General features: G+C 36.8%; 3 protein-coding genes across 15 annotated transcripts in view; 2 read left to right on the forward strand and 1 right to left on the reverse strand.

Moving 5' to 3' along the window:
* Window positions 1–11,796, forward strand: part of LOC127976752 (ena/VASP-like protein) — a 30,079-nt gene extending 18,283 nt beyond the window's left edge. For 5 of the 13 annotated variants that reach the window (XM_052581388.1, XM_052581387.1, XM_052581386.1 and 2 more), the window contains 11 exons: window positions 4,080–4,137; window positions 4,852–4,913; window positions 5,991–6,800; window positions 8,204–8,451; window positions 8,570–8,673; window positions 8,750–8,786; window positions 8,896–8,944; window positions 9,783–9,843; window positions 10,562–10,622; window positions 10,729–10,786; window positions 10,865–11,796. In XM_052581388.1, coding sequence (XP_052437348.1) covers window positions 4,080–4,137; window positions 4,852–4,913; window positions 5,991–6,800; window positions 8,204–8,451; window positions 8,570–8,673; window positions 8,750–8,786; window positions 8,896–8,944; window positions 9,783–9,843; window positions 10,562–10,622; window positions 10,729–10,786; window positions 10,865–10,902 — 1,586 coding nt within the window. In that variant the 3' untranslated portion in view covers window positions 10,903–11,796. The remainder of the gene's footprint in view (window positions 1–4,079; window positions 4,138–4,851; window positions 4,914–5,990; window positions 6,801–8,203; window positions 8,452–8,569; window positions 8,674–8,749; window positions 8,787–8,895; window positions 8,945–9,782; window positions 9,844–10,561; window positions 10,623–10,728; window positions 10,787–10,864) is intronic. The other 8 variants (XM_052581395.1, XM_052581393.1, XM_052581391.1 and 5 more) reach the window with 5 other exon arrangements.
* Window positions 11,797–11,869: 73 nt separating this feature from the next.
* LOC127976755 (sphingolipid delta(4)-desaturase/C4-monooxygenase DES2-like) lies at window positions 11,870–17,613 on the reverse strand. The gene is made up of 3 exons (XM_052581400.1): window positions 17,450–17,613; window positions 13,554–14,296; window positions 11,870–12,624 (listed from the first exon to the last, which is right to left on the reverse strand). Exons 1-3 carry the CDS (start codon window positions 17,529–17,531, stop codon window positions 12,481–12,483), a joined length of 969 nt encoding a protein of 322 aa, XP_052437360.1. The 5' UTR covers window positions 17,532–17,613; the 3' UTR covers window positions 11,870–12,480.
* A 1,871-nt stretch (window positions 17,614–19,484) lies between these two features.
* LOC127976754 (transcriptional repressor protein YY1) lies at window positions 19,485–23,457 on the forward strand. The gene is made up of 5 exons (XM_052581399.1): window positions 19,485–20,169; window positions 21,600–21,762; window positions 22,031–22,091; window positions 22,198–22,356; window positions 22,479–23,457. The coding sequence occupies exons 1-5, from the start codon at window positions 19,662–19,664 to the stop codon at window positions 22,659–22,661; spliced, it is 1,074 nt and encodes a 357-aa protein (XP_052437359.1). The 5' UTR covers window positions 19,485–19,661; the 3' UTR covers window positions 22,662–23,457.
* The last annotated feature ends 117 nt before the right edge of the window (window positions 23,458–23,574 follow it).

A 23,574-nucleotide genomic window follows, 5' to 3' on the forward strand; every position in this document is an offset into this window, starting at 1 on the left:
GGAGGATGTGGTTGTAGAAGTTGCTCAGTGGTTTTTGGCACGATGCCTGTCAGAAGCTCGTGAAGAAGTGTGTGTGGGTTTGGGAGGACTAGTGTGTTTGTCGTGACTAATTCTGAACAGTTATCATTAGTGCTTCACTGATATGGCTGTATGGATTTAGATTTTAAGTGAAACATAGCATAATAATGGTAGGACTGGTCATTTTTATTTTTAGTCATGATTTAAATAAAAAAAACAGTAAAGTCTCTTTAAATTTTGACACGCTACTGGAAACGCATATAAACCAAAATTTCCAGTTTGACGTTCAACTACATCAAAGTGAAGTAAATACCATGAATTTGAAAATGTAAAATCACCTAATTATGTGTTTCCTTTTGTGTTGGTGAAGGGTATTATTATCGCAAAAAAGAAAAAAGATTAAAAGAAAAGAAATGGAAACAAAGTGAACATTTATTGGAGAAAATATTATTTTTATAAAATAAATTTTTATTTGCATAATGTATTGAAATTATTGAATCAAAAGACATAATAAACTATAAAAATAACACAAAAATCATAATAATAAACAAAAAAACAATAATATTAATAGTATAAAATATTATTTTTGTTATTGTAATTGTTGTTGTTGTTGTTACAACTAAGATATATTAGTTGTTTTTATTATTAATAGTAATCATTTTTACAGCTGGCATTCATTTTGCTTCATTTAATATATTGTCAAGCTCTTGCTAAAACATTGTAAAAAAAAATATTAAAACCACATCAAAATCAAAAAATTTTGTTCAATTTAAGAGATTTAGGCATTATGCAAAAAAATAAAAAAATAAATAAAAAAAACCTTTCATTCAGCATATTTGATCTAATGCTTATATTTTTTTTATTAAATTTATGTTTGTTTGTTTTTTAAGTTAACATTTTCTAACTGTAATATACACTACAGATGTATATTATGCAAGTGGTGCGTTATAAAAGAAAATGGCAGGATTTATAAAACAAATCATCGTCCAATCAGATTGTATCTGTGTTTCCACTTCTTCTTATCTCAGTAGACATCATCATTTCAGCTCAGTGATCACCAGGGTATGAGTGTTTGGTACAAAGGGACTCTGCTGCTGCACGCAACCACCAATGGTATGATGGTATGTGCATCATAAAACAGTGTAAATATTGACTACACATTACTTCAAAAGCTCACCCGAAGATTTTTGCAAATAAACCTTAATATTTGGTTAGCAATGCCCCTCCAAGGCTTTTTAGGCATTTAATAAATCAAAATAACATCCAGAGCTCCAGATTTGACTCTTGAGAAGCACTTAAATCTAGGAATCCATTAACTTTATTCAGCGTCCGTCGCACCAACCATTTTAATACACTCCAACTGTAGCCATTTATCAGAATGTTGCTATTGCAAAGGATTTAATCAAGTTTATGAAATAAATCACACAGAGTATTACACCTCCACGACCTGCACTAGAAATGGACACGTGATCTGGAGTAATAGCATTGCTTTTTATGCTGTCTGGTTACAAAGTGCACAGCCTAATTGATATCCAGAGCACACAGAATTATATTTGCTTAGTAAAGTCTCCATAGGAAGAGATTTTCATGCAAGTCTCAGTCTAAACTCCTAAACTCCAAGTGGAAAGATACTTGCCGCATTGTCTCGCTTCACCAGTGGAGCAAATAGTTTTTATGCATTACCCAGAATGCTCAGCAGGGTTTGGATTAATGGTTTATGGTCTGCAAATTGACATTTCGTAAATGATGGTGAGTTCTTTTGAATTTGCGTTTGGAGTTTTCCCCCTTTTTCCTTGACTCATACGTATATCAAGTTCTTTTAGATGTTTCAAGAGTTTTAGTAGTCGTGTGGTGTTTATTATAATAGGGACAGATGACTTGGAACCATCTGCTTCAGACAGGACCTCAGGTGGATTGCATGTTTGGGACACCGTGTGAAATGCTGCTTTCAGCTGACGTATGAACATATTCTCCTTCCTGTTGCTCGAGGGACTTGAAATTCAGTCCTGCTGCAATTATTCCGATTTTTTGAGGCAATCTGTTTTCCCATTAGATGTTGAAACAGCGTGAGCACATACTTTAATACAGCTATTCCTTTTCGTAAGTAGGCCTATTGAGCTATGACAGGAATATTTTTGTACTTTCATTAAAATGTGGATCTTGTGATAAGGTTTTTGTTCAATTTATTTGGAAGTCATTAACATCATTTTAGGATGTGACGCAGTATACTAGCATTAAATTCAGTGTGATTTCAGCTCCCATAATCACCTTGAGGACACAGATCGTTTAATCATGAAATGTGGATGCAGAATCCCACCTGTCATCTGCTTCATCTGCCGCTGGTTTAGATCCAGACTGAGCTTGCTGACAACTGCTAATGCAGAGGTCTCTGAGCTGGGTCATTTATCAAGCTTATTTTCTAAATCTGCAATACCTGTTCAAAGAAACCACGTACGTTACTCCCTGACTTATTAATAAAGCAGAACTTAGTTAGTATCTTTTATATAATACGAGTTCCTTGCACTGTGAAGTAGTTTGTGCTGTTGCTGCCTGAGGTTTTCTGTTTAAATGTCTTGCTTCTTTCAAGTCGCATTAGGTCTAGTATAAAAAACATAATCTGTCATTATGATCAGTGTGTTTTGTGTTATTTCAGGACATCCGCTGGTGCTTTTTACTGCTTATTATTGTTTGTTTTGTCTCAGTTAGCAGATGATAGACCTTCAAAGATGAAATAATGTTTGTTGTTGTTTTTTTTTGGTGTTGCAGTAATGTCGAGATGGCATTTTTAATGCTAAAATGGTTCTAAGACGGTTAGCAAAATAATTAGAAATATATGTTGAGATTTTAAGATCTGTACAGAAAGCATTCTTGTTTTTTTTAACGTTGCGATATCATTGTGGATTCAATCTGCGAAAATGAAAAGTGTGATTAAGAAGATGCTGTTAATACTTGGCTTTAAGGTCTATTCACACAAGATAAAAACTATCATATTAATATTATCACCCACACCAGTGCATGTTAATGTTTTGTTTATTTGAAGTGTGTTGCCATTTAAATGCAGATTTAAATGCTCAAACTTTTTAAATGTTTATTCTGATTCGCTGTGAATATTTGTATCATTCATCAGCTGAAAACAATATTATTATGAAATAGTTTGCCTTGTCTAGCTGTGTGAACAGCTCATTATTTTTCAGTAGATAGATTTTGACGTTCTGAACTTAATTATGTTTGATGGTGCCTAGCAACCAAAGATTATCAGCCACATTAGATATGGCCAGACTAAGGGTCTTTCTCTGAACAGAGGGGGCTTCCTTCCTCCCTTGAGCTTTCATGCCCCATACTGAGTCCCTGAATGTCATATGACATAAATAGTCCTCATCTCAGTAACCCGAGAGCCGTGTTTACCATTATTAGCAGAGCTCATTCACACCCTATAACAAATTCAACAGAACGATTATGGTGTCTTACGAATAACAATGAAGTGTCAGGTATGAGGGTGATTGTGACATGGCCAAATATGTTTGTTCTCCTGCTGGATTTATTGGACTATAATAGATCATTGATCATTTGGGACTTAGATGTCTTGTATATATATATATATATATATATATATATATATATATATATATATATATATATATATATATTTTTTTTTTTTTTTTTTTTTTTCAAAGGCCATACTATGTCCAATCCAACTCATTCATTTCTCAATTAGTGCTCAGATTAGGACGGGGTTTTTTTGTGTCTTGGCCTGATTTGTGAAACTCACAAGTGAATGTTTGTGAGGTAAAAGAAAGCATGAAGCATTTGTACTGACCAATGTCGTGTTTTGTTTTCTAAATTATACTATACAGTGAAGAGTATAAGACGTCACTTGACACAAACCAGCTGCCCTTTGTCAAATCTGGGTCCTGAAACAAAACCAGTTGAGAAGTGATGTACTCAAGTCTGCCATAAGGTGTCAGAATATATTAACGCAATCCGACACGTTTCACAGTTCCTGAGAGACAATTAAATAAAATATTTAAATTATGAGGTGCAATTATGTTCTTGTTCTTCAGGTCCAGGAGCACATCGTCAGAATGGACCGGTGACAGATGATGCCGAGGCTCCGAGGAGGTGCGGACCGTCTATAATGACACTTACTACTCTGAGACAACTGTCAAATGTTAATCAAGCTTTTAAACATTGGACACTGGCCTGAATTACAGTATGCTCTCTTTTTTAAGTGAAGTGTCTAACGTTAATGTTTTTTTTTTTATTCCCCTGAAAAGTCTAAACACTTTTTCATGGTTATATCTTCAAAATGGTCCTGTTTAAGCATTCCAGCTGCAACCGTGACTCAACCAATGGCATGAGTTTGGGGCGGGACTATCTGCTTGTCCAACCAATAGTAGATGGTGTTTGGGAAACCAATTCAAAAAACAAATTTCATTTGATACTGCTAAAGACGCTGAAATTAATCACTTAATTTTTAACATTACGGGTCAGAAAGTGTAGTGTTTATTGTATCACTGTTGCAGAAATTATTAATCGAATCATCGAATTTGAACTCACTTCTGTTTTTTTTTTATCACTTCATGTGTTTCTTGTTATTGATTGATTGATTGAGAACGTTTCTGAACTGCTGTCAAAATACAAGTTTAGATTGTGTTCTGCCCTCTAGTGGACAGACTCTCACTGTGCAGCCTAGCATTTTTAAAACCCACGGAGCTGAAAAGATCAATGTGTGAATACACTACGCTCCAGTGAGCTTGTCTTTGTGTCCATTGAGAGTATTTAGATTTCACTTTGCCCAACATAATTTTTAAGTGAGTTGACATTTGTTTCTAGGCAAATGATGGACCAGCATCAGATGCAGATGGAAAGGGAACGACGAACATCGGGCTCTGCAGGTAGACTAAAGACCCCACACCTCTGTGGAATATGATATGAGACTGCACACTGTGCAATTAAAAGATACACAAACACACACACTCATTAAACCACCCACAGAGTAGCCCTGCAGACTTCATTGTCTGCTTGGAAATCTGTTAGCTAAGGAATATGAATTCCCTGGTCACAGAACAGGTCCCTAGTCCAAACAGCACAAGCTGCCCATCCTCTCTCATTCATATGCACACACACACAAACACACGCTCTCTTTCTGTTTCCACTCCTGCTTCAGCATCAGTTCAGAGAAGACAGTCGCCATAAACAGCATTTCTAAGTTCTGTTTTGGTGAATCTCATGAAACATGTCAAGTTTTGCTTATTCATTAAAAATAAATAAGCATGTTTTAAGGACTATTAAGATTTTTTTTCTTTGTGCATTATTTCTTTGATTTTCTATTGTCATTACTGTTATAAAGATTCAGTAATCCAACATAACAAGAATAAAAATAATCTTAATAATAATAATTTATAGTTTAATTATTTAAACTGACAAGTAATATCAAATTAAATTGTATTTATTACATTTTGTATATTTATACATTTATAAATATATATAATGTATTTGTTCTGTTAATTTACATTCAATAAATGATTTCAGGATATTTTTATTATGTTATCACATTTAGTGAGTTTTTTAATCAGGGTAATGTGAATCTAGTGAGAATCCCCTTTGAGAATAAGTAGAATTATTTTAAAACATGTCAAAAGTGAAAGATCCAGATTCATTACTGTAATGAGAATTTGGGAGGGCGTTGTTTAATTGTCATTAACATAGTGTTACAATGAAGCAAAATCTTGGTCATAAAATATGCTTAATTTCAATTGTAATTTCTCCATTTCTTAATTTCATTTTTTTCTGATACCTTCTGATCTAGATGTTTTTGTGAGATTCATCTGCTTGCAAGGCATATGACATGCTATTTTGCCCACATTTCATCTTTTTAAGTTCCTTTGTACACGTTGATGCTTGATTTTCATCACTGTCACGTTTCTCTCTTTTCGTTTTGTCATTTGTGTTGTCTTTTCTCTGTTTCTCAGTCTCCACCCTTCAGTTTAAAGTAGCAGCGTCCGCCTCTCAGTCCGAAACCACTCTGCATGACCTCAGACAGTATCGGGCTAACACTCTTCCCCCTTCCTATGCTCACTTTAACCCCACGCAACCCTCCTCCCACACCTCCTCCTCTTCCTCCCAGGAACGAGAGAGTGGCTACCGCACTGTAGACTCCCCTCAAAAAAAGGCACAGCAGCTTTCCCAGCTTTCCACCTCTCTGGCTTCTGCTTTCTCCCCCGTGCAGCCGGGTGTCCCCCCTCCACCTCGCAATGTCAAGCAAATCCCCCTTTCCCCTCCAACGGCCCATCAGGACCCCGGACATGCCACATGGTCCTCCACCCACATGTACGCTCCATTACCCACAGCATCGCCACCTGTCATAATGGCTGTGCCAGTCAAACAACCTGCCCTGCCTGTCGCCCTCCCCTTGCCACCCCTGAACAACGGCCCAAACTGTGGTCCCAAAGCTCCTGCTAACATGTCCCACTTTGAGCCTCTAACACACCATCAGCAGTTGTTCAGTGGCCCGGCAGAGGAGTACTGCCAGTACCAAAACCCTCCTATGCAGGTCACCTCTGGAGCTCCGTCGCACCCACATTATCCCATACAAGAATCATCTTGCCCCCTGCCCCTTCTCATTGGCCAGCCCACCCAAGGCCCCGCCCTCCACCAGCAGCAGCTATACCAGGCCACAGCCCAATTCAACACCACACCCACTTCTCACTCTACTCTGTGTGAGGGGGCAACGCCCAAGACGTCTCCCTCACCTGTTTATCAGAACGCCACAGCATCCAGCAGTAAGTATTTCAGACCCCCATCAGCTGCCCCCTCTGTAGTTTATTGCCCCCACCAAAAGACTTCACGCACCTGTCCAGTGGCACTGGGCTGATGACATGTTGATCTCAAAAGCAGTCTAAAGAGAACAGTACGCTCTTTGTACTGAACCCAAATGCAAATACTGGCCTGCCATGATTGTCAATGAGGCTGTTGACTTTTGTCTGTGTTATATGACAAAATCACAGCAGCTCATCTGAACAAACGGCAGCTGTCTCACCTTCTTCGTTCTGAGGAAAGATGATTCAAGATTATAAAGTAAACATTCATATATTGCAGTGATGTTCTTGTGTGTTTGCTCAAAGGTGATTTGTTCATACTGTTTAAATGGTGTGTCATACCTTAAACTAACCACTTAATGTTCCCTTTTTGCTTTTGCAGATCATATTTTCCAAGTTAAAATGCTTTGCTCTGTCTCACATAATTATGTAGATGCAAGTTTAAGCAGGGCTCAACTCTAATAATGGCCTGCTGATCCAGGACCAGTGTGAGAGAGTTTTGGGCCACTTGACCATTTAACATTCATTGATCTCATACATCTACTTTGCAAATTTAAATGTTTGGTTTTCTGTGATGTATTATTATGCAAACTCTCCTGATTTGTCTCCAAGATAATATTATCTAGCTGGCTGACATGGATGAGGTTTTGTCAAATTTGCAAACACACCCAGGAGGCATCGATAAGAATGTGCTGAAAACTACAAACCAACAGTGTGTTTGTGAATTTATGAAATTCTTTTCAGGTAGAAATAAATACTGTGCAAATGTTTGGGGTTGGTAAGATTTTTATTAAGTCTTCTCAGTCATTACAATCTCTTATGCTCCCCAAAGGCTGCATTTATTTAATCAAAAACAGTTGTGCTGCATAACATTTTTGTGGAAACCATAATGCTTTTCCCCCCCAGGATTCTATGACCTAAATAAAAAGTTCAGAATGTATTTGCAGTATAAGTCTTTTAAAGTATTAACAATGTTTTTACGGTGACTTCTCAATTAAATGCGACCATGCTGAATAAAAGTGTCATTGAGCCCTCACTTTTGAATGGTAGTGTATATTAAACACTATATTGATAAAACAAAACACATTGAAAAAACTAAAACAAAACGAAAAATTACAAAAAAATAAAAATGTATCATTCTTTTGGAAGTACTAATGTGAATAATACATTCAAAAATACTAGCCCCACCGAACCAGCAGAAGAAAAAAAAAACCTTTCTTCTGAGCCTATTTGTAGGTTAATTTTCTCTGTTTGTAATTCTTCTTTCTAGAGTTTAGGTAATGATGCACAATTCCACCCTTATGTCAACACAATTGTGATATTTCATTGCATTTGTAAGCAAACACTGATTCTTTCCTTTCTTGCAGCAGGTCCTCCCGTTCCACCAGGTCATCCCTCCATGCTCTCATCCACCCCTCCTGTTCACCCTCCTACCTCAGCATCCATGGCTGGTCCACCGGCCCCTCCGCCCCCTCCTGGGCCTCCCCCACCCGGGCCGCCACCACCAGCCACAGGACCCCCTCCTACCCCGCCTCCACTGCCGGCTGGTGGAGGTCCTGCTTCGTCAGGTCTGGCTGCAGCTATAGCTGGTGCCAAGCTGCGAAAAGTGCAGCGGGTCAGTGGCATTTGTCTTTCTCAAACCTCAATATGTTTCACATAGTTCTATTTTTTTATGCAATAAGTTCAATAATAGTATGATTATGGCTGATTATTCCATGTTGTATCTTTTTTAGCCAGAGGAAAGCAGTAGCAAGAATGATGCCAATCGCTCCAGTGGAGGCAGTGGAGGTGGTGGAGAGGGTCTCATGCAGGAGATGAATGCCCTTTTAGCACGAAGGTCAGAACATATCCAACTAATGATCCATGACTTTTGGTTATACAAACTTTGATTTTTAAATATGATCATTCTGCAGGAGGAAGGCCTCAGAGAAACCAGAAGACGGTCAAAATGTATGACTTTTGTACACTATTTTGTCAAAACACACAGAGATTGTATATTTCTCTTCAGTTCTATTCATTGTATATCACATTCAGTCAGCCTGACATCTCTTTCTTGCAGGAGGAGTCTAATGGATCCCCTTCATCATCCTCTCGTGGACAAAATTCAGGTGGTGTTTTCTGTTAAATTATTACAAACCTTTTTTTTATTATTTAGCAATGTATTCTGTATATACACACACACACTACAATAAAAAAAATCTAAGTTTAGTAAGTTTAGTAAATTGTAAAAGTTTTAAGTTTTAACAAATATACAGTAAAAACTATTAGTGTGAAATAATGTAAATTTAGGGCTGTCAAAAAGATTAAATCTCATCCAAAATAAAACTGTTTATGTAATATTTGTGTGTGTATTTGTAATGTTTATATAAATACAAACACACAATATACATTTTGAAAATATTTCCATGTAAATATTTATGTTCATAATTTATATTATATAAATAATTTAAATATTAATTATAATTAATTTATAAACTTGATAGGTAAAAATGTAAATCCTAAATGCACTGTAAGTCCCTTTGGATAAAAGCAACTGCTAAATGCATACAATTTTATTTAATTTTAAACAAAACATTGTTAAATATACATGCATGTGTGTAATATATACATAATAAATATACACTACATAATATACACACATATATTATTTAAACAAAAACTTATTTTGGATGCAATTAATTGCGATTAATCTTTTGACAGCAAATTATTATTATTATTATTATTTTTTCTTTATGTTTATAATTGAATTGTATTCAGTGTCATATAATCCTTTACAAATTCTAATATGCTGATTTGATGCCCAAGAATCGTTTCGTATTATTACTTTTCATATACATTTGGCTTAATATTTTTGTGGAAACCATGATAAAAAATTCAGGATATTCAGAAAGTTAACCTTTAATTAAATTAATTTATATTAATTATGTATTTAAATATTCTTCTCAGATCCTGTGAAGAAGCCATGGGAACGAGCCAACTCTGCAGATAAGTCTTCAACTCTGTCAAGGTACATTTAACAGGTTTAATGTGCAGTAAACATTTAATTCCTATCTGTTTCATGCAGTGTGCACAGGGCCTGGGGTCGTTTTAAAAACGACTCTTTTAAATGATTCCGTCTCGACTCTTTTTTTTTTTTTTGAGAGACAGTAACTTTTTACATGGTGCACTTTCAGATTTAAAACTTTGAAGGCTGTTTTCATTCACTTAGAGCTGTGTTACACACTGAATGAAAGGTAATTTTAAAAAATCCATAATAGGGGCACTATAAAACATTTGGTTCCTTTAAAATTTGCATTAGTTGAGGTGTTCCTTGATGGATTGTAATAGAGCAATGAATGGTTTTTTTTTTTAGCTTAGAGTTTGCATATGCGAGTAAATGCCTGCTGCTCGGTTGCCAATACAAATGGTCGTGTTTAGGAAGTAAAGCCCTGGGCAACATGAGCCTGCAATGACCTAAATGCAAACAAAGCCGGTTCTGCTCGCTTTCTGACATCTAGAAAATTTAGGTTTTGTGTAAGCTTTCATTGAATGGTTGTGTAAACACACAGAAAAAGGCCTCTCTGAACTCTGAAAATGAACCGGTTTTAAAAACTGAGATTGCATCAGAAGGCAATATAAATATGTAATATATCTACAGTTTTTTTTTTTTACCACAAACATGACTTGCAGGTAAATTTTTGATTGTTCAAATTGCTTTTAAAATATTTATGATGAACATTGTACAGGGCAAAACCAATTGGAAGCACCAGTGATGCCGAGTCATTCGACTTTGACCGAATGAAACAGGTTAGTTCAGAATATCTTTCAAAAGCATATTACTGTGCTGTGTTTTGTGCAAAAAATAAGGATAGACTGGCCTGCTAACGATGATCAAATCTGTTGCCATCAAAAGGAGATCTTGGAGGAGGTTGTTCGGGAATTGCAGAAAGTTAAAGAAGAAATCATCGATGGTAAGTTTTAGGAGTTAACAGAAATATGCATCTTCTCAGTTCTTGAGAATATTAACTTTTTCTTCTTTTTTTGTTTAGCCATTAGAAAGGAACTGCTGAGAATCGGCTCCACATAGTCTTAAGAAAGTTCAACGACGACGACTGAAGGTTCGGAAAGTACATGAGAACGTTCTCGCAGCATGTCTGCAACAGTATGGATAATTCAGTTGCAGAAATGTTGTGCAGATACACGGCTTCAATGATAAGGACAAGGAAAAGCTGAAGAACAGAAGGAATTGGATTGAATGAATGATTGTGTGTATGGATGAGTGAATGAACGAGCAGGTGGAAATGTAGACCTTCACACTGAATTTTCTATTTCCTCCAGTATGAACGTTGAGACAGTCCACTGTGCAGCTTGCTGCTCTCGCTCTTTTAAGTCTTAAAGTCACCAAGTTGGAAATTAACGAAGATATTTTTGTTTTCTAAGTTTATATTGTTTCATTGGTCATTGTTATTGTTAAGAATTGTATTATATTAAATGAGAGAGATACAAAGTTGCACGACAGTTATTGTCAGCCTTTTATATTTTATATTACTGCTCTTATTCTTTGGTTTTAATAAGTAAAAACTTTACATATTTGTGCTAACTGTCAGCAAACTACTACCGTTGAAATGGTTTGAGACTTTTTCTTTTGTTTTTGTTTTTTGGCCAATGCAGAAGTTCAGTAGAACTGTGTTTTAAATTGATTTGGAGGTATGAGGGTAGATGTAGACGCTCTTTTAATGAGCTCAAGAGATGGACATGGAAATATATACGTATATATTTACACACACACAACGGGAGATGAATTCTTGAAAGTGGCTTAACGTATTGGGTGAATTGATTGAACATACAATGTATTCTGGTTTAATTAGGTTGATCCTGATTTTAATGTTGAGATTTCGCAGAATTACAGTTAAATTAAACATGTTGAGAGTGTGAGATTGATGGAATTAAAAGAACTTTAAAAGCTTTTCCCCCTTTTAAACGGTCTCGTCTCATGCTTCCTTAATGGAACTCCACAAACAATCCCTCAAGAAACCTCTCTGCCATTATTCAGATTCATCATGTAAGACTAGGAAGTTTATTGAAACTTTGTTTATCATCACAATTCAGAGTTAAACTGGTCACAGTGCAAATGACAATGTCAAAATATCTAAAGACTTAAAGTTACACTAATAGCGCACAAAATTAAATATTCAGTTTTCAAAAGGGCCTCGCTGATAAAAAGGCATTTTAAGTTCACTTAAACATCCCATCTCAGCACTTCTTTCCTCAGGTACATCTTAACTGGCATCTCAGCAGTTGGATTTAGTTGAGAAAGTGGCGATAATAAACACAAATAACTGCATTGATGATGAACATGGATACCATAAAAACAACATCAGATGTTTTAGTTTGGAATGAGTGTATGGAAAGATTTAGAGAATTAGCTGGGCTTTGATACACCCAAACAATTCCTCACAAATCACGTAACATGGTCCCAGGCACAGGGAATGTACATTGTACAGATCGATCTATAAGATGAAATGCTGTGACAGAATGAAAAAGGTATGCAGGTTCATGTGTGAAAGGGTTGGTTCCCTTTTAACTAACAGCCTTCGAGTGCCTCACAGATTTGTGTAAATACCTTGTAGTATTTGTTGTTTAGATCAGTAGTCTAACACCTAATTCATTCATTTTTGCCAAGTTCGTATCGTCTCTTGATTCTGGCGTAGGGGCCGATGGTGTCATCGAACACAAAGTCCCAGAGCACTCGCATCCAGGAAGTGTGTTGAGGGAGCGAGTCATAGTACTCCGCTGCAATCCTCTTGACCTGAAATATGGGAAAGGTCCATCAAGGATCAAATGTTAATGAGATTGCGGTTTGCATACACCTTGAAATGCAGTATGTGTACCAAAGAACAAGAACAAAGTACAATGCAGCTAACGTGTTTAACATGGGTGGGGTGATGGTCCGTTTACTGTCAGTCGTCATACTTGGGTTTAAATATTAACAAATACAATGCACTGCATAAGTAATCAGCTAACAGACATGCATTGGGGTTCTTTTAGACTGATGGTGTGACATCTATAAACTATAAAATCCAGTAAAATCGTCTTATGAACACTGATGAAGCATGAAAAAGTCTTTCTAGTTAGTTCCACGGCACTAAATGTCTTAATCAGTAGCAGTGTCAAAATAAAGAGAGCATTACATTACCATGGCACTTGAGCTCTAGCCTGAAAAATAAACTTCCCTAAAAACCTGATTCACAAAGATCTTAAACTTAGGAAGATTCTTAAGAAGAAAAACTATTTCAGATTTTCTCTAACAAACATCTTGGAACTCATCTTAAGAACAAAATGACAAGCTCCAGTGATATCTGATAGTTTGCCAACTTTAAGCTACTTTTTATTAGAAGAAAAAGTCCAATAGGGATTTACAATAAATTAGTTATTAGCCGTTATTCACAATATATTTTTTGTATTGATCAGACATATTGTATTTGGTATTTAAATTTTTACATGCTCATTTCCTCTAATTTTAGATTTATATTACCATTGCGGTCATCTAACATCTTTAAAACGCTGAATTAATATTAACGAATGCTTAAATATTCATTTTAATACTACCTTGTGATGCCTAAATGTACTTAAGTGACTGATTATTTTAACATCTGCCATAATTATAATCGTATCGCATTAGCCGGAATTGTAATGCCATGTATTTCTAAAAACAAAGGAACACAGCCAATCTCGTACCTCAGGTAATTTGCTGCCTGGAATGCTGGGGAAGTCATGGTGCTCCATATGGTATCCCACATTGAAGGTTATCAAGTTGAGAGGACCGTAATAAGAGTAGGTTTCATGACCTTTCATAAACATGTAGTGCTCAGCGATGAAGTGTCCAGAGATGGGATGCAAGCCCATACACAGTATAGAGCCAGAGATGAGGTACACTATGGGCTTGAGACCCCAAAAATAGTAGATGATAATGTCTACCACAAACTGTACGACTGCATTGAGCATTTCCAACTTGGTCACGGGCTTGGGGTTCACCAACAACGGACGGAGCGCATAGAACAAAGGCTGGAGAAAGAGCCAGAGCACCTTTCTGGCTGGGGTGCAGAAGAACCAGCCCTCAAGGTCAGTAGGAATATCCACGTCCAACCCATCTCCTCCGAGATAACGATGGTGGTCGATGTGGTACTTCTTGAATGATGCGGAATAAGGCAAGCCAATCGGCAGATTGGCAAACATGGCGAACCAGCGGTTCCAGCGTGCCCTTTTGGTGCCGAAGGCCACATTGTGTGAAATGTCATGGATGGCTAGGGTCAAAGAGTGGTTGATGCAGCCACCGAACGCATACGCCCAAAACAACACCCACTTCCAGGAGAGCTCATGGACCATGTAGCACGCCAGGAGCTGGGTGAGTACCATCCCTGACACGACCCACTTCAGCTGGGGGTCATGACCCATCAAAGACTTGATCTCAGGATACTTTGCTGAAGAGAGAGAACAATGTTAAGAACATGAGATTATATAGTTTAAATAATAATTGCATATGTACATACAGGCTTTAAGTTTTGGATGTTTTTAAAATGTTTTGCCAAAACATAAAAAAATAATCAAAAATACGACAATATTGTGAAATGTTATTATAATTTCAAATTACTTTTCTATTTTAATATTCATTCCTACGATGTAAAGCTGAAATTTCAGCAGCCATTACTCCAGTCTTCAGTATCATGTGATCTTTCAGAAATCATTATAATATGCTGATTTGCTGCCAAATTATAAATAATGATCATTATTATTATTATTATTATAAGTGTTAAAAAAAGTATAAGAAAAGTCACTTTAAATTGTAACAATATAACGGTTTTTACTGTATTTGATCAAATAAATGAAGCCTTGGTGAAACTTTTGATGGTACATACACAAACAGATATTCATACGTGTACGCATGTATATACATATAAATGTATATTTATCTGCAGATACTGCACATAAAAAAAAAATGCATTTTATCCTAGAAATTTGAGAAGACGAAAAAAAAAAATACACCTTTGAATGAAATATTTTTATTATGCGATGAGCAGAAAAGTCTGCAGAGTGATATGAGGAAAAAAAAAAAAAAAAAAAAGAAAAATATATATATATATATATATATATATATATATATATATATATATATATATATATATATATACAGTATGTCTACACTTATAGTGCCTTCTGCATTAGTGCAATAATCCTTCAAACCATTACACCAAAACTGCTGCTTGAGCACTTGAAATTAGTTTCTTGTAACCGAGGTTATACATCTTTCTTAAAGCATTAATACCTAATATTAAAGTCTTACTTCAATTAAAGACCTTCAAATCCCACTTAAGTAGCACTCACAGTAGTTATGCCGGTCTCACTTTTAAAGCTGATTTTTGTTTTTTTAATTAAGACTTATTTAAAATAAAAATAAAGATTACCACTTTATTGTAGTTGCTAGTGGTAACATATTAAACATGTTAAGGCATGGTGTTGCGTAGGTAGTCAACCAATCACTGATTCTCCTCCACAAGGGAGAAACACTCCCCTGGCGATGTGCCTTTTTAATTAGCAGATTTGTTTGCCCTGCTAATATTCTGTTGACACATCATTCGCTGCTGCAGAATCCCTTTGTACAAGTTCCCCAAAGCTCTTTTTCACCTCTACAATTACAGGTGACCAATACACGCAAATCTGCCATTACACTTTTTCATGCAGTTTGCATAATGTCTGTATGCAAATGATCTATATTGCCAGGTTTTCTACTAGTTTATGCTTAAGTGTATGGTTACATGTGTATCATATTTTGTTTTTCGTCAAGGGCTATTCACAGTAAGGCAGGTGAATTGGGCACGTCAGCCATCACTGAACAAGGAAATTTTTCTGGATCAGTTCCATATGTCAGATTATCGGTGTATTTGTTTGGCCTTTACATTTTACATATCGGTCAAACAAATAGCCTTCAAAAAACAAGCAAAGCTGTGGCTGCTTGCACCACTATAAGGCTTCACGCGCAGTGATGTTCTTGTACACAAGTAGGTGGAGATTATTGAATGTGCCTCTTCCTCCCCCTTGAGTCTCCTCTACTCTGAACAAGATCACACCTGTCATGGCTTTATGTCACGGAAACACACAAACAGGTTTATTCTGAACAAGGTCGTTATGTTTCAGCTTCTATAAGTCATATTTAAGCCTAAAATATCACAACAGACAACCAATCTTTGTGAACATTGGACAAGTTCACCGGTGTAATGAGTAGCCAAATGCTATAAAGTGTGTAAATAAAATAGCCACAAACTCCAGTCAGATGCTAGTAAAACCCAAGGTGACCATGGTGATGCTTTGGTAAAAAAAAAAAAAAAAAGATTTTTATATCAATATATTTATTATGTTTTGTATATAATATTATAAATAATTGTAAAATATTTCATATCAGTTTTGTTGCTTAAAATATATTTTATATAATCCATTATCAACTTTATATATACACCAGAGTTTGTAAATGGCATCCTCATCCTTTCTGGTATAGTTAGAAGACAACAGAATACATTATTAATATTTAAAGAACTTGAGGTATAAAACTACCCATGCATTTTCACAATATCATATCAGTACCAAAAGTTTTTTTCGAGGACTATTTATGAAGAATTACTCTAAAGGGTCAGTTCTTATAGTTCAATGTATTGTCAAAGGAACATCAGCCTTTTAATTCCTTATACTTCTGCACACAGAAGGAAAGATAATAAGAAAGAAAAAAACACTGGCCATCTATATTGTGATACTTGTGGTGAAATCTCAAAGTTGCTCATAAACGTGTTTTATGGTGAACTTAGCTCGTGACGTGACATATTCACATTTAGCCCATGGTCATAAGACTAGAATGTTGTTACCATGCAATACCCACTGCTATTGTGCAAATAATGCATGGAATCACTTTACACAAATTATCATCCCCTGAAGCTATTGTCTGATAGATGTGAGGCAGGTAAAACAAATCTATGTTTCCCCTGTCTACTACACCTGTTCTTATTCTCTAACTAGGCTATATCATACTGAACACATGGCAAAGTAAGCTTGATCTCAATTACAAGTAAAAAAAAATAGTGTAGTTAGTATGTAGTGTATGCATATGAAACACGACGATAGAGTTTGTAAAAAAAAAAAAAAAAAAAGGAAACATTCCTCACGCGCCCTCTTCACACATATGCACTTGCGTACACACGCACACTCTTCCGGAGAACTAGTAGGATATCAAGAATGTATATATATACTGAATTAACTTTTTTTTTTCATCTGAAATTATTTCGGGAAGATATCCACTAGGATTAAAATGTCATGTTAATTTTCCGAGTTCCTGTATAATCAATCATCAGAGTTATGCCTTGACAGCCACTTAACATAAAACATACAGTTGAGCTTATAGCCTGTCTTTACCAACACAAGATAAACAGAAAGATAACGAAATCTAACACGTTTCCAAATGGTTAAATGGATATTTAAATTCAATTCAAGTCATTCTGCTAATCGAAATCATATCACGTCTACAGTAGGCTATGTTTTAGCAAATTCAGCTGACGTTATGTGTGTTCCTGTAACTTAATTTGTAAACTCACCTAATATTTCCTTTCTTCTCCATGTGTGTGGCTGTTCATTATAGACCCATTCAAAGTCCCAGCGTCCAACTGCTTTGCCCATTTTTACACCTGTGTGCTGCTGGTGTAATGAGCTCAGGTGATTCCTCGCTTACTAGACTAGTTTGGGACACGCCCTCTTAGATAAGAAAAAGAGAAGAAGGTGTGCCTGAGAGTGAGTTAATGCCAACGCCACGGTGAGTTAACTTACCTCAACCGAAACCCTAACGAAGTAACGAGATCAAGTTGTTCAGAGTGCAGCCTTGCCCTTACAGTCCGCCTCGTCCCACTGACAAAACCGTGCCTTGCCTCATACAACAGTCGACTGTGGAATATGTGGCAATGAGATTTGAATTATATATACAGTTGAGACTGAATTATATACATTTTTCAATATATTTATTTATTCGTTGTTTTGTATTTTAGCGATTTACTTGGGCAGTTTTCAGTGTCACTTTCCTGTAATTCTGGTCTAGACAAGTTTGCTTACCGCGAGAGGGCGTTTTAACACCCTTAAGAGAGTTAAATAACAGACTAATTTAAATGCACGTGTGATTTAATTTATTTAATATATGATTTAATATACAAGATGCATATGAGATAAATGAAAATGAAAAAAAAAAATTAAAAGGAGATATAACATTTTATAACTAGTTAAATAATTTAAGCAAATATAGACAAAATCATTATACCATAAATGCCTGAGTATAAAAAAAAATGAAAATAGTAAAATTGTGCCATTTCAGCATTTTATGTATTAATGTATTCATTTATTTATTAATAGGTACCTAATAATATTAAATCTGTAATATATATATATTTTTATTTACATTGTACCACAAATGCAAAACATTACAGCAGTGGTTTTCAACCTGTGGTCCGCGACCCTCTAGTGGGTCGCGATGGTATTGCAGGTGGGCCGCCAATTACTATTAAAATTTATTTCATAACATAATACCATAATTTCATATATATAATTAAATAAGAAAAATTAATATTAAACTGTAACTATGCTTCCACTATTCGAGCTCGCTGATTGGTTTAAGAATAAACTGCCAATTATTTATCTTAGATATTTTAAGCCAAAGTTATTTTCTGTTCATTGCCAGTTCATTCAATAAAGACAGTTAACAATCTAGCTTCTGAGTACTAATTTATTAACTGAGCAATAGCGGGGTCACTTAATTTGTTTACAGTGGGCCGCGCAAACAATCTGACTTTGCTGCAGCCTGGAATTGAACTACTAGTTTCATCTGGTCAGAGGAGAACTGGCCCCCATCTGAGCCTGGTTTCTCCCAAAGTTTTTTTTCTCCATTCTGTCACTGATGGAGTTTTGGTTCCTTGCCGCTGTCGCCTCTGGCTTGCTTAGTTGGGATCACTTCATTTACAGTGATATCATTGACTTGATTGCATATAAATGCACAGACACTATTTAAACTGAACAGAGATGACATCACTTAATTCAATGATGAACTGCCTTTAACTATCATTTTGCATTATTGACACACTGTTTTCCTAATGAATGTTATTCAGTTTCTGCAATGTATTTTGTTTAAAGCGCTATATAAATAAAGGTGACTTGACTTGACTTTGGGTTGTGTGGGCCGCGAGCTGAAAAAGGTTGGGAACCACTGCATTACAGAATTGTGAACGTTATGTATTAACAGAAAATATGAAGTAGACTTATGAGCAGGCTTATGTGGAACTTATACAGTATATAACTTCCACCTAGTTGTAAATCTATAGTTTCCTCTAAAAAATCATATATTTTTCAATTCAAAACATATTTGCAAATAAACAAATTAATGACAGTTTCCTTGTTATCACTACATATGTAAGTAACCCATATATTTCTTCACATTCAAATTAAATTACATATTTTATTAATTCGAATTCAAATTAAATGTTGTTGATACATAGTTTATCAGCTATTGTCAATGAAGAAAAAAAGAAAAGAAAAGGGAAAAAAAAGCACTCGCTGGTTTAAAAAGTTTACTGGTGTGAATGAGGTCAAACACGAAGACCAAGATCTCGCGAGATTTCGTACGTCTGATTCTCAGGCAGAGTTCGTGAGCGGAGTCAGTCAATGTGGGACGGAGTTTTGCTGGTTTGTTAGCGGAGTAGGAGGAAGGACGAGCCGTTGACTTGACACGGGGCTTGCGTGAAATCAGTTCGGAGAGCAAGGAAGCCAAGAATGGCGTCGGGTGAGACACTGTACATCGAAGCAGACGGCTCGGAGATGCCGGCGGAGATCGTCGAGCTGCACGAAATCGAAGTTGAGACCATCGAGACAACCGTGGTCGGCGGAGACGACGACGAGCACCAGCCGATGATCGCGCTGCAGCCGCTGGTCACAGACGACCCAAACCACGTCAACCATCAGGAGGTGATTCTGGTCCAAACTCGCGAGGAGGTCGTGGGCTGCGATGATTCAGACCTCCACGCAGACGACAGCTTCGAGGACCAGATCCTCATCCCCGTCCCTGTCCCCGTGGCAGAGGAGGAATATATCGAGCAGACTTTAGTGGCCGTGTCTGGCAAGAACCCGTCGGGAAGGATGAAGAAAGGGGGAGGCAGCGGGAAAAGAGTGGTCAAAAAGAGCTTCCTGAACTCCGCCGAGGCGAGCGGACGCAAATGGGAGCAGAAGCAAGTGCAGATCAAAACACTGGAGGGGGAGTTTTCCGTCACTATGTGGGCTTCGGGTAAGTTTTGACATCGCATCAAGTGCTTTGTTCTCGCGCAGGCCTCGCGTGGGCCGTCTTCCTCTCGAGCGCGTTATAAAACTGTCGGATAGTGCAGTGTCAGAAACGATTTTCGGACCCGAAAAGTCACTTAAAAGGGTGGCTCCGGTCTAAATGTTTTTGTTTTGATGGGAAGCCATGTTTTAAGTGTAGATGGGCGCCGCCATATTCCTCCAGACCAGTATGGCGGCGGCCCCGAAACATGGCGGTTGTGTGAGCGGGGAAAGATGGCGGCGCGAGCGGAGAGAGGCGCTGTGAGTCCGCGCGCTGCTGCAGGCCGCGATGGCGCAGCTCCGTTTGAAGAAGGGGAGGGACCTAGACACTCGAGCTGCTGCTCGACTCAAAACTGTCCGTCTCACGGCTCTCCAGTCCCTCAATAAACAAATGAAACCGCGTATTTAAATCCTCTAACGTTAACTGAGAAACTCTGAGAGACATCTAGCAGTTATCTGTGCCGTGCGTGGCACAATGTTTCTAGTTTAGTTAGACGTGATTGCCATTTTTACACAGTTATCAGACAAATGCGTTTTACGTAGGGATATTATTAATGCCTAACGTATTGCGCATTTTTGAATCAATACGTATTCAAATGTTTATAGTGGATGGAGTTTTTTATGAAATACAGAAGTATCTATTGGTACCTTTTTGCAATCTTGAAATCTTGGCGTTTAATGTCACGGTATAATCTGAAAATGTCGTTCACTTTAAATATGGTATTATTTAATACATGATGTATTGTTTAAGACGTTGAAAAACAAAAAAAAAGAACATAATGTTTTAAATGCCGAAACATACAAATATTTAAGCTATGTTGTAAAACATAAGGAAATTGAAATATTAGTAAGTTATGTTTTTGTGGGTGTTGTGTATTATTTCTTAAATTCTCCGATTTCATTTTAAGTGAGTATGGCCTGTAACAACCAAAAATATTTGCCAGTACTTGAATATTAAAGTACATGAACGTAGTGCAGGTTGAAACCTTGTTTGTATGTTTACGAGAATGTGCACCGTGAACAACTACAGACTGCGCATGCGCTTCAGAGGATTTTTTTTTTTTTTTTTTTTTTTTTGAGGAACGCTCACATTAATCCATAGAAGAAAAATAAAGAAAACAAATAAAAAACGTGCATTCTAGTTTGATGCCGAATACTTAACGGTGATTTAATTTGCACTACAATACTAGTTTCTTTTTAATATATTCTCTGAGACAATTAATATAATTGATTTATTCGTAAAATTAATCACTTGTGTCTAGAGCGTTGCTTCAGACGTCAGTTCATTTACGCTTTGCTTGCTTTAATTGTCCTTATAACGTTTAGCTCTTTGTAAAATACAGGGTGTGTGATTTGATTAAGTACTTTGTTAAACGTTTAATCTTGTGTTTTGTATAGATGATAAGAAAGATGTCGATCATGAGACAGAGGTCGAGGAGCATGTGATTGGAGAAAACTCTCCTCCGGACTACTCCGAGTACATGACGGGCAAGAAACTGCCCCCTGGCGGCATACCTGGCATTGACCTGTCCGACCCCAAACAACTGGCAGAGTTTGCCAGGTGGGGATTCAGCCAAAAGCTTCAAACTTTATTACAGCATTTATTGATTTCTTTGGCGTAGAGCTTTATAGTAGGCTGTAAGCTTGAGCTTTAATGCATATTTTAAACTCCACTGGTCCCAGAAAATAAAATTGATCAATTTATAGCCATTTAGCATTTTTATGTATTCAATAGCAATACATTTGATTTGCTTCACTTATTTGATTCATTATTTAGCTTTTTGAATTAAGCATGCATACAAATGTCTTCTCCTGAATGTTGTTCACAGAATGAAGCCCAGGAAAATAAAGGAGGACGACTCTCCAAGAACGATAGCATGCCCTCACAAAGTGAGTTTTTTTCCTTATTTAGGATATTGTTCATCAACTTAAAGATTTTAACCAATTAATCCAGTCACGTTCATTATTTTAATATTTTAGTTATGTGTTCTCACAGGGTTGCACAAAAATGTTTCGGGACAACTCGGCTATGAGAAAGCACTTGCACACCCATGGGCCACGGGTTCATGTCTGCGCTGAATGTGGGAAGGCATTTGTGGAAAGTTCCAAGCTAAAACGGCATCAGCTGGTTCATACTGGTGAAAAACCCTTCCAGGTATTTTTTTCTCCCTTTGTATTAATGTTTTAAAACGTTTAATGATGCTGTTCAGATTTTTGAAAAACTGAAATATGTTAAATATAAATAATAAATGTGCTTTTTAATCTTTTCCTCCCCAGTGTACATTTGAGGGATGTGGAAAGCGCTTTTCGTTGGACTTTAACTTGCGCACTCATGTGCGGATTCACACTGGAGACAGACCTTACGTTTGCCCGTTCGATGGCTGCAACAAGAAGTTCGCTCAGTCCACCAACCTGAAGTCTCACATTTTGACACACGCGAAAGCTAAAAACAATCAGTGAGATTGCTCACTGAAGAAAGATCCCTTAAAGACTCTGTCTGACCACAGCTTCCTGCTCCAAAACCCACTTTGTATGTCGTTTCTAGAACCATTCTTTTCTAAGAGAATCTCAGCGCACATTTTGATGGGAATTGAAATGTGAATGAGGACCTGACACCAAACTATTCCGTTCATCCTTCATGAGTTAAATAACTTCCCGAGTTATGAGAGTTTCTTCTTTTGAAGATGTGATTGTTTTTGTGGACCCTCATTCACAAACAAGATGCTCACTATCCCGAGCCCAAAGAAGCAAATTGCCCATCGGTGTGTCTGTTTCTACCAGTTTGCAAAGACTGCTTTTTAGATGTCTTCAAAGTGTGCATATTGTACACTTTTTAGAGCGTAGAGCTGTCATAATATGTATGTGTGTACGTGTGTGTGTGTCGTCCCTGAGACTTAAAACCTGTGAATGCTTTTCTTCAAGGAGAATGAGATGCCGTTCAGCTATTTTCAATGTAAATACAGCTTTTCTTTGTGAGGTATCCTGCGCAGGTATCTCATTTTGTATACCTGTCCTGTACAAATGTTTTGAAATCATGTAGATAATAGAGATGTTGATTAGATTGTGTTTAACCAATTAAAACCTTTTATCCAGCTTCAGGAAATACTGCTACATACACATGCCTTCTTTTGTAACAGTCTGCTCAGTATGCGAAAAGACACTTTTCCTTCAAATTCTCTAATTTATTTAATGATGTGGATGGAATAAAGCTAAACTCCCCTGTACGGTTCCCAAGAGCCTGGAGTTCATCATGCTATTCAGTCTTGCTGCTGATTTTAAAAGCAAGAATTTGGGAAACCTTTTGATATGGTCTGATTAAAGGTAAAATTCACATAAAGAGTCATTTTCTGTAGTAGACAAAGGTAGCAAATAG

The sequence above is a fragment of the Carassius gibelio genome, chromosome B17, assembly GCF_023724105.1.
Source record: "Carassius gibelio isolate Cgi1373 ecotype wild population from Czech Republic chromosome B17, carGib1.2-hapl.c, whole genome shotgun sequence".
Lineage (NCBI taxonomy): Eukaryota > Metazoa > Chordata > Actinopteri > Cypriniformes > Cyprinidae > Carassius > Carassius gibelio.

Excerpts from the sequence above, each read along its gene's own strand:
- LOC127976755 (XM_052581400.1), bottom strand. The coding sequence starts at position 17,531 with ATGGGCAAAGCAGTTGGACGCTGGGACTTTGAATGGGTCTATAATGAA. Across the intron at positions 14,297-17,449 it reads GAGAAGAAAGGAAATATTAG|CAAAGTATCCTGAGATCAAG; the intron begins GTGAGTTTACAA and ends CTCTCTCTTCAG. Across the intron at positions 12,625-13,553 it reads CAGGCAGCAAATTACCTGAG|GTCAAGAGGATTGCAGCGGA; the intron begins GTACGAGATTGG and ends CCCATATTTCAG.
- LOC127976754 (XM_052581399.1), top strand. The coding sequence starts at position 19,662 with ATGGCGTCGGGTGAGACACTGTACATCGAAGCAGACGGCTCGGAGATG. Across the intron at positions 21,763-22,030 it reads CAACTGGCAGAGTTTGCCAG|AATGAAGCCCAGGAAAATAA; the intron begins GTGGGGATTCAG and ends TGTTGTTCACAG. Across the intron at positions 22,092-22,197 it reads CGATAGCATGCCCTCACAAA|GGTTGCACAAAAATGTTTCG; the intron begins GTGAGTTTTTTT and ends GTGTTCTCACAG.